We start from the raw sequence: 16,774 nt of genomic DNA, 5'->3' as shown, positions 1-16,774 counted from the left end.
TTTTTTTTCTTCTTAATTTCCCTTCTTTTAATTATATGTTTTTTATATTGATTTTTTTGTTTTTAATATATATTTTTAATTCAATAGTGTATATAAATGTTCATGTTCAAGCTTTAATTTTTTTTACTGAATAAAATTAATTTTTAAATGAAAAAAAAAAAACTATCACTTATAACTTATTTAATTCATCACTAAATAAATGTTTACAATTTTAATTTTAAATTTTAAGAGAAAACATCAAACACTCTTAATCCAAATAAAAAAGGGAAGGAGAAAAAATCTATTAAAGAAAATATTGGACTAGGCTCATCGTCCATTGAATTTTTTTCCAAGAGACCTCAGACCTTAACCCAAACCACTTTAGATGATTTAATAACTGATTTTATTATAGATAGCATTCAGCCATTTTCAATTGTTAAAAAAAATCCTTCATTTATAAAAATGATCAAAACATTAGCTCCACAAAAAAAATATAATTTGCCGACAGACAGTGGTTGTTACTGAAATCTAATAATTATTTATAATCATTTAAACATATATTATATAATTTTATTAATGATATATAATAATTATTTATATTAATCATATATTATATTAATATCTAAAAATCATTAGTTTTAGTTATATTTTGATAATGTGATATCGAGTCAATAAATTTTTTAGATCATTTCATGAATTTTCTTTTTTTTTTTTTTTTTTTTTTTTATTCAAACCTTATCAAAGAGTATAATAAAAATGTATCTGTACATAGATACATTTTAAATTGTATCTTGTATCAAGATAACTTTAGAAGCTGTATCTGTATCTAAATAAATTTTTAGACGATGTATCTGTATCTAGATCCATTTAAAAAGTATCTTTTAACAACTCTGCTAAATAGCATTATAATAATTTTAACCATTTCACTAAATAGCATCACAGTAACCATATAAATATTGAATCCTATCCAAGCACGTAAGCCCAAAAAATTTTCTTTCAGAAGGGAACAATTTTTTATATAAAAATCTTGGTGTGATTGTTTGAACATTATTTTATATAAGCTTAAACTAGAAAAATTAAAACACCTGTCAAGTCCAATATTTATTTATTTTTAAGCTAATCGTGGCCTGCGCGTTCTAAATAAAAAATCCACTTTTGAAAAATTTTACTTCTAGCCTGGGCTTGTGAATTCGACTCTGATAAGATCTCTGATCACCTTTACTTACCTTCTATGTATGTCAATATAATATATGGTTAACATTTTTTGTTATATCTTGTATGCGGTTACCATTGTTTGACTGGCAGGGCTTACCTTGATCATAAAATTTTGATCGCATTTTCCTCATCCATTTTGGTCAAAATAGATGATATAATTATTAGACATGAATTTTTATGCAGGTAATTATTTTATTTTATGCATTTATTAAATATATTTTAACAATATTTAAGATATAATCTTAATTTACAACTATTAAATTCACCAATCAGAAAAGTGGATGAATTTACGATCAAATGACTTTAAGGATCATAGTTATGCAAATCGTTTAACTCTTATATAAAAAAAATATCATGCTCTTATTATCACATAATATATTTAGAACTGTCACAACGACAAGACTTGTCATTGTGCATCAAAACCTAAATATAAAAATAGAAAACAAATATATATATATAAAAAGGGAAATTAATAATAATTAGGAATCACGAAATCATAAAATCAACTTTAATTCTTTATTCAAAATTATAATAGTAAACATCATAAAAAAATAAAATAAAATAAATTAAAAAATTAAAAGTAAATTTTAGTTAAAATAATAATCCCCTTTTTCGCATCATAATTTCTCCATTATATATCCTTTTTCTTTAATCAACATTTACATAGTCCCGCGAAGAATAAAAAGTTCTACATCCCACTTGTTAAAACTGTTAAAGTATGAAAAAATCTACAAATCTCACGCGTTTTTTTCTCATTTACATAGACGGGGATATTTTAATAAAACATTATTTTTGTTTACGATTTGCATAATGCATTTTTTTGTAAAGTAAAACTGCAACACCCTTCCACTTAAGTTAGACCCACCAATCTGCGAATAATCAATCTTCTTTCGATCTCGACTTATTCTTCTTAATTTTTGCTGTCTTCTAAGTTCTAACGAAGGCTTTGTCGCTTGAAATTTTTGAATTCTATCTGTCGCTTGTCACCCTGTGAAACGATCAGCTTTTTATCGCTGTAAGCCACTGACGAACTTCTATCCACGATTGATAACGATTATCGATGACATCCAGTTTCCTTTCCTCTCTTGTTTTTTGCTAGTCTGTCTTAATCTTTTTTACAATTTATCGTAGCTTTCTTATCAAGACTAAAGTCTCGGAATAATTGGCTATTATTGGTCAGCGATTAACGATTGCAGCATAACGTCTTGACCCTCTTTTCTATCAATTTGCTTGTTTTCCCCCTTTCTCTTGTAATTGATTGGTTGTTGCCTCTAATTCTTGTAATCGTATCTATCTTTCAGACTTTCGGGTCTTCTACGACAGTTTGTCCTTGCTGAGATATCGGGTTTTCACATCTAATCTACTTCTACCTAAAATAATCTATTTACATATCTACATTTATCTCTTCTAAACTAATTCTGCTTTTAATAAATGGCGTAAATTATACTAAATCTTAAATTTTATAATACGTAGCAAAATATAATAAATTATATAAATATATCACATTCTATCACCCCTCTCCCCTTAATGAAGCCTAGACCCATATTTTCATTGAAAAATTTACTTGTATTTAGCTATTGATCTCATCTTCTTTTCAGCCATGTCTAAATTTATATCTAAAAATACTATTCTACTATATATCAAAATCTTTCTTTTACTCAAGTTTTTTTTTTTTAAAAAAAAACTGCTGAAATATATAAATCTCTTTTCATACATACGTTGTTGAGAAATCAATGACATCTAATCATATAAGTTTTCATACTTACGTTTATGAACAACCTCTTAACTCTAATCACTATGGTTTTCACCCCACGTCTTTGAAGAACTTATGAAATCTAATCATTATAATTTTTCGCACAACCGTTGTTGAAAACTGATATGTATATTTCTAAAGCATGTTTTTCTTTCTGTTATTATTACAATAATGTTGCATAATTGTCTCAATCTTATTTATGATTCAAAAAAATAAAAATCCGATCTCAAATTGAGCTCGATTGCGGCATAAATTTTCTAATGACGAAAAGCCGATTCTCTCTATGAAGATTTTTTGGTTAATCTACAACCTAATATACTAATTCACATTAATCCTTGAGGCTGTTTTATCTCTCGCAGCCCTTAAAATAAAAGTTAAACGTAAATCTTCAATAAGAATTTAATCAACTATTTCCTAACAATAAAGTTATATTCTAATCTTATTCACCGAATTTTTTAATTATTATATCTCCGCAACCTATTAGTTAAATATTAACTTTCGCAATTTATGTTTCTATTTCTTTGTCAAAGTTATTTCTAGTGATCACTTGATAATAATTCTAAAATCTAAAATATCATAGTCTTTATTAGTTTCAAAATTCCATTGGTTTTTAGTTTACCAGTAACTTCTAAATATAAAATTCCTAATTATCACCTTTAAATAACTAAACACAATTATCTCTATCTACTATGAATGTTACCTTTGTCTTTAATTTTAGATTTTATATCCTACATAAACATAATCTTAACCACATAATTTTTCCCTTTCATCTTTATTTACATATTTTTCTTACGTTCTTCTGGAATTTTTTTTTTGTATTAGAATACAGTTTGACACATCTCCTTGTTGCCGGTCACAGACTGAAGGTTATTAAGGGCCGGTCTCCTCCGCTCTTCGGCACCACTGTCACAACGACAAGATTGTCATTGTGCATCAAAACCTAAATATAAAAATAGAAAACAAATATATATATATAAAAGGAAATTAATAATAATTAGGAATCACGAAATCATAAAATCAACTTTAATTCTTTATTCAAAATTATAATAGTAAACATCATAAAAAAAATAAAATAAAATAAAATTAAAAAATTAAAAGTAAATTTTAGTTAAAATAATAATCCCCTTTTTCGCATCATAATTTCTCCATTATATATCCTTTTTCTTTAATCAACATTTACATAGTCGCGAAGAATAAAAAGTTCTACATCCCACTTGTTAAAACTGTTAAAGTATGAAAAAATCTACAAATCTCACGCGTTTTTTTTCTCATTTACATAGACGGGGATATTTTAATAAAACATTATTTTTGTTTACGATTTGCATAATGCATTTTTTTGTAAAGTAAAACTGCAACAAGAACTCTCTTTTATTTTAAGATTACATTTAAATGTTTAACCCTGCATATACAAAAATTAATGTAAATTATTATATTTATATCATATTTTCTATACATCGCCGCGAATTCGCGCTAACTATGAACGTTTTTATGGATTTTCATTTGTTTTTCCCACATTTTTTTTCTTCTTCCCTTATTTTTATGGAGTCGACACGAAATAAAATGTTTCTCATTTATAATTTCAGAACTCGATCTGGGGGATGAGAAGCTGGGCGATACTGACACCTCCTACCTAGACGATGCTAGAAAAGTTTTATCCGTGCCCACAAAAGAACCCGGAAAGGATTCTATTGCTCTTCCCTCTGGCGGGAAAGGTGGTGGGGCTACTAGTACTTCTAAGAGTAAAGTATGTGTTAGTTCGATGTTACATAATATGTTCGTTCAAATTGTGAATGGCCAATTTTTTAATAAATTAATATTATAGACACACTTTAATGACTGGACTTTTAGAGAGAATATTTTAAATTTAATTTGCTAAGTGAGAACCATTTTTAGCGTATTTATTATGAAATATAGGAAAAAAAATATCAAACGGCCAGTTTTTTCGTCTTTTAGTATCTTCGTTTTTAATGTTTTGTATTTAAAGTTTTTTTCTTCTTATATTTATTCAAGGAATGTGTCACGCTCGACGAATTTGGCTTACCTCAAATCCTTGATCTTTAATTTTGGTGATCTTAAATTAATATGCCATAAAATTATTTAGATTTATTATAATTTGTAAAATCGCAAAAATATGCGTCTCATAACAACTTGATTTTTATTTGGCCATGTATGTAGTTATAATATATTGTTTATTATATTTTAATATTTATTTAACATATATTTGATATGATGTTATTTTAATATTGCTGAAAATAAAATGATGATTGTTTTATTAGAAAGAAATGAGATTTTCAAATATAATTTTAGATTGCATTTAATTTTTTCGAAAATTATATATTTAATCTCAATAAATTAATTTTCCTTTTTTTTTTTAAAAAATAGATTTCTTCTTGATTTTAATTTCATAATAAATATTTTGCCAAATTAATAAAATACGAATAAAAAATAAAAAAAGCCGAATGAATTGTCAAATAAATTTATGTGGTAACCTACTGAATTAGATATATTAGTATATGGCAGAGACCTAGTCGCGCGTGAGCTATTTTAGAAAAATGAGTCTTGGCTGTACCTAACATTTTGATTTAAATTTTTATTGGGCGTTAGTTTCATGATTCTTAATTTTTTTTTCATGTGTTAATTAATAATAACTATTCTTCATAATTTTATGATTTCAAGTGATTCAACGTTGCTCAAATCTATAATGCTAATTAGAAGATCTGAAAATCAACCACCTTGGCCTCGAGCCCTCCCAGGTCGGGCTGGGTCAGGCCTAATATTAAAAAAAAATTCAGGTCGGCCGTGAGTGGTTTGAATTTTTTTTTATATATGATATTATTACATTTTGTCAAATAGATTGATATTATTTTAAAATACTTTGCAAGTAACAAGGTCCTGATATTTCTTTTTACTTTCTAATATTAAATTTTCTATATTTAAATAAATTCAAGCAGTGCCGACTAACAATTTTCATTTTGGGTCGCGCTTCTTTGGACAAATAAAACTAATCTTGTTCAGAATGGGAGCCAGTAGGGTCAAATTTTTTCAAAAAAAAATAGGGGCAGGGCCGATGAAAATTACTAGTTTGGAATGTTCCGTTCTTCTGTGGGAATACGAGGAAATCAAAGAAATATGCCATTATTTTAAATCAAGATTAATAGGTAAGAAGATATATTTATCAACTCAGGGGGTGTGGGTGGAGAAAGAGGGTGGTTTATATCAAAAAATATTAAGTTGCAATAATAAGTAACAATCGTTTTGAGGTCATAATTCGATGTTAACAATTTAATATAAATTGGTGAAATATGGTAAAATTAAATTTCAATATCATTTTTAGAAAAATAATAAAATGTTAATAAATTAATGAAAATAACATATAATTTTATCAAATATAACATTTTACATTCAAACAGTTTAGAAAAATAATAAATTATATTCAAATTAGAATAATTTAAATTAGTAATATGTCATATTGACAATATAAATTACGTTATATAATTGTAAAAATTATTTTGAAAAATATCTTTATAATTATAAAAATACTGTATATAGTGAAGAATTTAAAATTAAGATAACCTGTAACTGGCTAAATTTGTAAAAATCATTTATTGGATAATAATTCGTTTATAGGATTATACAAATAGAATAAATAGATATAAAATTATTTTTTTTAGATAGTATTAAAAATTAATCTAAATAATAATAATTTCGTTTTTTGAGTATTAATAAATATTTTATTATAATTGTTTAATGAGTAATTTAGCTGATACTAATAAATATTCATATTTTTTTTAAAACGGAAGCTTTTTTTTACTATTATTTTTATAAATAGTCGATAATAGTTTGCCTCTCTGTTTGGTCATTTTTAGATATTATTTGAATTTATATAAATATTTAATTTTTTATGCTACTATTAATTTATATAATTATAAATATCCGTAATTTCATTCACATTTTGGGAATTATACCAAATTTAAGTGTCAATTTTCAGTTAATCTATTTTTTTGAAAAAATGATAATTAAAATTTTAAAATCTTTATTTTCAAATTAAATAAAAGATTACTACGTTATTAAAATTTTGGAAAGGTTTATTTTTTCAACTCATTTTGTTGATACACTAACTTATATAATTATAAAATTAAAATATAAGGGATTTCCATAATTATGGGAAATTTATTTTAATAGGATTTATTTTTAAATAGGGAACCTTTTTAGTAGCAAATTATATCCAAAATAAATGTCAATACTCAACTATCTTATTAGATTTTAGAAATTTTGAAAAAGTTTTATCTATATTGATTTTAGACAGTTGTAGTTTAGCACTAATATTAGATATTCATTCATATTTTTCGAAATGAAAAATGCAAAATTTTTAAAAAAAATTTAAGTATAAACAATATTTATATATCATTATATTGCTAGAATATTTAGCTTTTTTTGTAATATCATATTCTAAAAAAATCTAATAAATTATTTCTTTTTTAGGAAATGTGAAAAATTGCAACCAATACCCACTTCACGGAGAACTTTATTAGTAACAATATTCATGATATAATTTATTCTTGTTTAATGCACACATAAGATCGACGAAAAGCTTCCTAATGACCAAATTTTAACAGAAGCTAAAGAAAATAATTTTTAAATCCTACAAAAGAAAGAATATGGAAACTGTTTTTATTTAAAAATATATGTAGTATTTTGTCTCTCAATCATTTTAACTCAAATCTTTTCCCACATAAAGTTGAAATTATTAATGTAATATCTGACTATTTTTTTATATGAAAAATATTAAATTTTTTACTATAAATTATAACCCTATATTGAACCTATTTTACAGTTCAATCCCAATTTTTTAAAGCCTGATTAATATAACTTCTTTTTTTTATTATTATTATACAATTTATCTATTTTAGATTGGGTGGTCATAACTTTTAAATCAACATGAACCCTTATAATTATAAATGGATTTAAACCAGTTAATAATGTTTTTGAAATTTTATTTATTTTCTAGCCTAAATTTCAAGCATTTTAACATCCATATCTCATATATTGTCTGTTTAGAATTGTGTTAAAACTGGAATAATCAATTTTAAATTTAGACACAAATATAAGAAAACTTATAAATTAATATAAGGAAAAAATTGAAAGGTAATTTTTAATAAAATTTCCAAATGATGGACTAAAAATATTTTGTAGAACAAAATGAACATTTTATGAATTATTATTTTCTATTTCGATTTTATTTATGAGAATTATCTTCAATTTATATAATATAGACATCTGATTTATTCATTTAAATAATCATTTAGCTTAATAAGAAATTTTTCCAATATTTAAGGGATAATTTTTTCTATACATTAATTATATTAAATTTAAAAAGGTGAACAGTGGGTGTTTATAAAATATTACAATAGATAGTGTATATATAGCAAAAAGTAGCCCAAATATAGTGCTCTTATATGGCCAAAAATTACTTTTTTAAAATCTAATTTTTATTTAAATATTTATTATCAATTTAAACTGCCTCCTAACTAAAAAATCTTTAAAATGCCAAATGGAGAACTCGAATTCTAGAATTATGATATACTAACAATTTGTTTACATCAGGTTTTTACCCGTACATAGCTAACATATTAACTCAAGATCACCAATAGGTAGATTTTGTCTAAATTTACAAAATTGAAAAGCTTTGGGGATTTTTTTTTTCCAAAATTTTGAGCAAAAAAAAATCTTTAAACTTTTTAAAGATCAAATTTTTTTATAAGAAAATAGTGATTTCATCATATAATATTTTCTATTTAAGAATTATAAAAGATTTATTTAGATTTGGAATTATAGATAAAATTTTTAGAGATTTAACATCTTTGAAGATCATTTAAAAAACTGGAATTTATTAACATATATTATTTGTTAACATTGATATATGGTGACATCAATTATAAATAATATATTTTAAATATTAAGCTTGAATACTTGAAAAATAGTCACATTGGGATTAATTGGAAAATGACTGGAACTTCAGATTTGGATAAACAAATACAGAATAGTTTTAACATAATTAAAAGTAAAATTAGGTAAATAAATCAAAAAAATTTGATTACATTGAACGTGTATGTATTTAAAATTTTAGCGATTAGAGGAATAGAATACATATTATATGAAATATTTATAAAATGACATTAATAACTAAATTATTTGATTTTAACAAGACATCCCCTCCAAAAACTTTTTCAGCCACATTGAATAAGGGTTTAACGGGGCGCTAGGAATAGTGTTTTGTATTTAATATAAGATAATTATTTTTTCATCATTAGACTCATCACTGAATAGGCTGACGTCTCCTGATTATAACTTAATGAGCTCTTCTTTTTCTCTCTCTATTATTTAAATATTGTAGAATATTCTAATATATCATTTTTCTTCTTTTAAAAATTTTAAGTTTAGTTTATTTTGAGGTAATTATTCACTTATCATCAACATAGATTTAATATGAAAATAGTTATTTAAACCCAATACTATTTTTATAATAATTTGACTTCCCAGGCAAAGCTTGATAAATCTTCGGTTAGGAGTTATACCACCTTTAATATTTGCTCCAACAGATGACAAAAATCTACAAATAGGATCACGATCAATAAGTTTATATTATATTATTAAATTTAAAATTAAATATGACCTAAACAGACGACATTAATGAACAACCATCGTCACCTGATCTAACACAAAAATTTATTTTGGAAAAAGCGAACGTTGAATTCAAATTAAATGACGTTGATGAATTTATCGATTCTTCCAGCAAACAGTATTCACATATAAACCCATTGTACGATAATGATACTCGTCTGCTAAGCAAAGTGAGTAAGTTATTATTTCTCTAAAATTTTCTTATAATATAATTTTTTTTTGGAAAAGATGAAAGAATCATTTATTTTTTAAAATAAAAATTTTTTCATTATAAAAATGTTTAACATAAATAACTTTATAGTACATATTGAACCATGATATTTATATTTTATGAACCCCCTCCCCATAATATCCGAACCGGATATCCGTTATCCTTGTCTTCCCCCTTTCCCTGAAGGGAATTTACTTTTTTTCTTCTAAGATATTTATATATTTATTTAATAAATAAATCCACTAGTGGACATAGCTTTATGCTTAATTTTATTCTTAAAAATATTGATGATTTTTTGACAACTCAAATTTCCTGCCAGTCGTTATAAATATATTTTTTTTAAATATATAAGCTGAATCAAACGAGCCCTAATAATCGTGAACGCGTACTCATCGCTAAAGAAAGTCGCGCTACCGATAAAAATGGTGTCGAAGGCAAAACTCGGCGTATTGAAAATGTACCCCATTCTTATCCGACCGATGTAGACGAATCGTGCTATAACCCGCCTCAAAAATTTCTGTACGATTTAGATAGAACCAAAATCGTCGATGAAATTATGCGCCGTAAAAGAGGCGGCCGGACTGTTCTAAATGAAGAAACGTGGAAAGATGCTGATTATGTTGAAGAAAGGCGCAGGACTCTCGAAAATTACCTCAAGAGCAAAGAAGTGGGGCTGAGAAAAAAGCGCAAGGAGCAAAATTATGCAGAAAATCTAGAACAATTAACTAATTTGCGTATAGTTTGATTAAAGAAAAAATAAAAAGGGATATCATGCTACACACAAAAATAGAGCCATAAAAACTAAGCCCATCAGATTCAGAGCATCGTCCTCTGTCTTGTTGCTAAAAGATAGGTTTTGTTTTAAAATAGTTCTAATTTTATGAAGTTTTATATTTGATTAATTTTTTTTGAAAAAGATATATTGGCATGTTATTTTATTGTATTATGGTAGAGCAACAATATTATAGGAGTTTCGAATATTAGGTTATTACATCGCTGGTTAGTTATTTATATACAAAATATGATAACATCTATTACATTCATAACATATAATAATAAATTGATATACATGATATTATGATTAATAGTTGCTGTATCATTATATATACATATATAAATATCATGTTATATTATTTGTAGTAATGATACATTACATACATCTAATAACTACATTTATAATATAAAATATAATATAATATACTCATAAATGCCTTGCGTTGTTTTATACTGTATTTTAGGCTTCTTTATGATCGAAAACTGATAGTACTCTTAAAATCTGAAGAAGGAAGAATTAGGACTATATTATAAAATTTGAATAGAATACAAATAATGCAATTTTTCTATTAGCATTTTTGAACAGATGACAATCGCCATTATTAGGGACAAATTTCCATGATTTTTGTTATATAACCAAAATTTTTTTCGAAATCAAATTTAAAAGCTGTTTTTTATTGTTGGCTTATTAGGGGAAAATGTGGTATGACTGGCCATGATTTTGCTTTTTTAAAAAAAAGGGATTAAAAATTGTGTTAAACCAAATGAATTTGGTTTTAATGTGTAGCCCAATTCTTAATCTTTAAAATAAAATTTTAATCAAATCTCTATCCATAATATAATTTGAGCTAAATAAAGTTGTGTGAAAGTTATTTTTCTGGCTAGTCAATACATGGTATGTATTAACTGGCCATAATATATTATTTAAGAATTTTATTATAAATATAAAATATTACAATATAAAATACTTGTTTAAGGATTTGTTATATTTCTTCGTTTTTATGTATCTCCCTACCTAGTGATCTTTTTTTCTAAAAAGGGACTAAGCCGTGGACCGTTAGGTCGGATGAGACCAGACCGTGTGACCTTAGTTTCAGTCCGGTCCCATTTAAAATATGTTTCTTTTTGTTATGCTATAAAATTTTTATTCTGCATTAATTTTATTAAATATGAAAGGTGTTAAATTACCAATAATTTAATTATATCATCAAATAATTTTTAATACCAAATTTATTGAATATAATATAAATCAATTTGCATATTTAATGAGTTTTTGATACATATAATATATGTGATAGATATTTGGTTATAAATATAATTCTAATAATCTTCTAAAATAAAATGAATTCCACTTTTTATCCATGATTCGAATTTCATTAGAGATTAAACCATCTTTGGATTCATTCTATTACATTTTTTTTGATATTTTATCACTAGCTTCAGAAAAGAACCGTTTATTATGGGAGATGGTCCATTTCTATTTTGGCCAGAATCGATATTGATTCCCTTTCCACCAATCTAATATGTTAGAATTAATTTGATATAAAATATTAGTTAAATGGCTTTGGATCACTTATTTCACCCTTCTCAGAATCCCCTGACTCTTCTTTTAAGGATATTTCCTTAGATAAATATATTGATTAATAAAATAAATATTTTTATATGTAGTTTACGCAAAAGAATAGGAAAAGCAAACAATGAATGAGATATTATAAAGTGTTAAGCATTAAATAATCATATTTTACGTGTTCACATTAATTAAAAAGGAAATCATTAAACTTATATCTTTTTTAATCGGTCTACGGTCGGATTGAACAACCAGGCCGTATTATCGGAACGCCCCATCGGATCCAATAGTCAGATAAGACTGGATCGGATAGTCGGTCCAAATTGCAAAAACCACCACTACCTGTTCAATGTCACAATTTTATTAAAATATTTCAATTAAATTTTAAACCTAAAAATTTATTATTTGTCGATAAAATAAATCATAATTATTTTATTTAATAGAATATAACTAAGTAAAATCATTAAATTTGACGAAAAAATGCATTTGGGATATTTGACCCCAACAATAACGATAGTTATTTTAAAATTAAAAAAATTAGTGGCCTCAAATTGGTCAACCATTGATAGACGCTATATTAAATGGGATTAATAAAAGGTATTTAACCTATCAACTCAATTAATTACATATATTTTATTTTTTAAAGATTTGAACATATATATGAAGATCAATATGTTCTATGCAATTATGCATCCAATATTCAAGCTTCAATGACCATGGATAAAACTTCCAAAGAACAAACCTAATAAAAATAAACTTATTGAAAAATGCTTTGAAAACCCTAGCAATGATAATGCAAGAACTGTTAATTTCGAGATATCCTTTTTTTTGTCGAGGAAGTAGAGAATGGATTGGAGGAGGATAACTTATCTCAATTCTTTGAAGCAAATAACAAAACAATAAATGTTTTTAATAAATTCCCCACGTTAAAAGATTTATTTATTAAGTACAATACCGCAATCACCTTATCTACCCTAGAGCGCGTTTTTAAATGCCGTATTAAATGCTAAGCATTCTTGTGTATCAGATGAAAATTTTGAAAAATAATCGTTATTAAAAATTAATAAGAAATATTTTTTATAAATAAAAATATCTTTGATATATTATTTTGAATTTATAATTATATTATCAAAATAAAATATATTATTTTTTAACATGGCTAATATTGTGTTAATAAATATAAGACATTTATTTATATTAGAAAATTTTAAACAAAACTTATCATAATTTTGAACGGTTCATGAACTTGAACCGCGTTCGTGAACGTGGATGTGTTCGATTTTTGTCGATGAACGCGAACGCGTTTGATTTTTTTAGAAATGTTTACAGCACTTGTATGATTTATTAAAAAAAGGTGTTCATTTTGAGTGGGAAATTGAACAACAAAAGGCTTTTGAAATTTTAAAAGGTAACCGATTTTAGTATGTTTTAACAATGATTTAAAAATAATCTTGGCCGTAGATGCATCCAATAAGGGTGTTGGAGGTGCATTATTACATATAATTGATGGTTTAGAAAGACCAATTATTTTTTTTTTAAGAATTTTTCATGAAGTTGAAACTAGTTATTCTGTTATTGAACAAGATGCCTTAGCAGTTATTTTGGATTAACCATGTGTCGTGAATATTTGATTTGTAAAAAATTTGTGATTTATACTGATCATAAACCATTAATTCATTTGTTTAAAAAAGATAAAAAATTAATGATGTCCCCGAGATTACAACGTTGGTTGTTGCTTGTGGGAAGCTGCGTCTACATGACAGGATTTTCACTGGATGCAAACCCCCTTCAAAACCTTTGCCTACCCCCCAAAAAAATCCCCACCACCTTCGGCGGAGATGTCTCTTTATCATTACTTTCACCTATTTATTTATTGATACTCTTTTCAAATAATTTATAAAGGATAACTTAAATTAATCTATCTCTACTACCAACTATCGATATTTTGTGAATATAAAGAATTTATTTTTTAGATAATAAATTTAATTAAAACCTCCATTATTTACAATGAATTAATTATTATGGCATTATGAGCTTGCTGAAATATCTAAACCTTTTATATTTAAAAGGATAGTTTATTTGGAAAACAATGTGTATGATTGTTTGCAATATATAGATTTGGTCGATGAATTGTATTATAATAATACTATAATAAAAGTATTAATTTTTACAGCAATAAACTTTGTCTTATTTCATCTCAAAATTTAATAGATAACCCCCCCAAAAAAATTAATCTTATCCTATCCTAAAGCAGCTTACCCCCTACAATAAATGTGTTCCATGTAATACCTGTGCCTCAATGCCCGTAAAGAAATGGGAGGTATATGTCCAAAGTCAAATCAACCTTGGGAAAGGGTTCACATAGATTTTTTTGATTTGGATAAAAAAAATATTTTTTTTAAATTGTGGATTTATATTCTAAATGGATTGAATATGGAGAAGTTCATGGGTTAACAACCAAAGTTGATTTATTTGAAAAATATAAAATTTGGTTTAATTATATATCCCGAATTCAAATAAGGCCGGTTTTTTACTTTTGGGAGGAAATGCAATATTAAACGCTTTATTAGGAAAAGATAAAAACAAGTTATTTCTTGACATAATTATATTTTATTAATTTTTACAATATCATAGGCATGTGAACAAGAAAATATTTTTTTTTTTTAAAAAAAAAGGTTGAATATTTTAGGAGATATAATCATAAATAAAATTTTCATTGATTTCAAAAAATAACGCAGGTGAATTATAAAAATGGATATATAACACATAGTAATATGGGTTCAAAATTTAGAGAAGTCTCCTTTAACTTTAATGACGAGTTGAGGCCTTGTAAACATTCTTAAACCTTGCATGTGGTTAGATACTTTATTTTCTCAATTTTTTTTAAGTTCTGCAACTGCCTTAGGTATGTTGTACAATTTTTTTTGCACCATCTACCATGCATTTTTAATCGGGTTGAGAATATGACTGGATGCTGGTCACTATCGTTACAAGATAATCGTTAATATATATCTCTTTGGTGATAATTTCTAGATATATTTTAGAATTGTTGCAACATTAAAATTGGTGTTGGCCTGCACCATTTGCAGTGACCTAGCGGAATACCGTGACACTTTTGGAGAATTTAAATGTTCAGTTTAAACAATCAGAGTTGAATGCTTCGTTTGCCTTTCTTATCACGTTTTTGCGAGTATACTATCAAGTTCCAATTCAGAATTAGACTCGTCGCTAAAAACAATTTTTGACCATTCGTTAAAGGTCTCATCTTTACATTCCTTTGCGAAATTGTATCGTTTCTTCTTTTGGTTAATTAATAGAGGAATTTTCTTAGACTTTCAAAAAAAAACCTTTAGAGATCCAAAATAAATTTTATTCATCCTTGGAATTTTGAAACTAACTTAAAATTACCATGTAAAAATTATTTGAGTCAAAATATAACTATATTTAAAAAAAAACTAAAGATTTGTAAAAGAGACAAGATGCAAAACAGCGTTATTTAATTTGGGATATATTATTATGAAAATTTAGTTTATGTATCGTTTTTTTTGGTAAAAAATTATTATACTTGTTTTTTTTGGCTAATTAATAATAAGTCGACAAATTAAATATTTTGCAATTTTCATGCATATAAGATCTTTCGAAATTATATCACAAAGGTAACGTTGTTAAACAACTCGATTTGAGACGATTTTTAAAAACGGCTAAAATCAATATTTTATCCGAAAAAATATTACGCAATTAGCCTTTGGTTGCTTTCTTTTTTGGCCTATTGAAATTTCGTTTTATTAGTGTTGTTAAGTCTTAAAGATTTAATATATTTTATAAAAATTTTGGACACGAGCTAGAATCCGTCATTCAGTGTCGGTGATTGGAACAAATTTTATTAACTTAGGATATATCATTTTGAAATTGTTGAAAATCAATCCATGTTTTCAAAGTTCTTCAGTGTATAAATGCTTCCTAATTAAATGGAATAATATGGTCAAAGATGTGTAGTGGTACTCTATGAAACTGAATAATATCAAAAATTAAAATTTTTTGTTAGTTAAATTTTAATGTCGAAAAGACGGAGATCGATAATAAACACAAAGAAAATGTAGATAATGGAGAAATCTCCCTTTCATGAAATTTGGTGCCTTTGATAACACATTCAAAAATTCACTTATCGTATTTCTTATTTCCTTTTTTTCGATTTTTAATAAATATAGAAAAATATTATTCAGCTAATCATTAATTTATATGATATGATCAAATTAAAAGCAACAAACACTCCAATATCAAAATATTTTTTGAGGTAATAAGTAAACTTAAGACCTCCAATAAAATTTATGGAGAAATAAATAATTTTTATTACCTCCCCCCCCTTCCCTCATCCCATCCCTCTTTATCAAAATCCTAGCTACGTTTATAATTGGATTGCACCTTGGGAATGCAATTTCCTGGATCTGATGACTATTTCCTGAAGATATAAGCGAGACTTATCTACTTAGAAATTAGAATTATAATTATAAGAAATTACATTTTATTACTTTTTATATAATTTATTTTTTGATACAACATTATAAACAAAATATTAATGTTATAAAAAATATTA

The 16,774-nt window shown here is 25.5% G+C and overlaps 1 protein-coding gene across 1 annotated transcript; it reads left to right on the top strand.

Annotated features, from left to right (window-relative positions):
* Positions 1-8,904: 8,904 nt before the first annotated feature.
* LOC135929827 (uncharacterized) lies at positions 8,905-10,832 on the top strand. Its single transcript, XM_065466553.1, has 4 exons — positions 8,905-9,018; positions 9,488-9,582; positions 9,629-9,798; positions 10,192-10,832. Exons 1-4 carry the CDS (start codon positions 8,951-8,953, stop codon positions 10,582-10,584), a joined length of 726 nt encoding a protein of 241 aa, XP_065322625.1. The 5' UTR covers positions 8,905-8,950; the 3' UTR covers positions 10,585-10,832.
* The last annotated feature ends 5,942 nt before the right edge of the window (positions 10,833-16,774 follow it).

Source organism: Gordionus sp. m RMFG-2023, chromosome 5, assembly GCF_954871325.1.
Source record: "Gordionus sp. m RMFG-2023 chromosome 5, tfGorSpeb1-WG-v2, whole genome shotgun sequence".
Lineage (NCBI taxonomy): Eukaryota > Metazoa > Nematomorpha > Gordioida > Chordodea > Parachordodidae > Gordionus > Gordionus sp. m RMFG-2023.
This window is presented reverse-complemented; position numbering and strand designations above follow the sequence as displayed.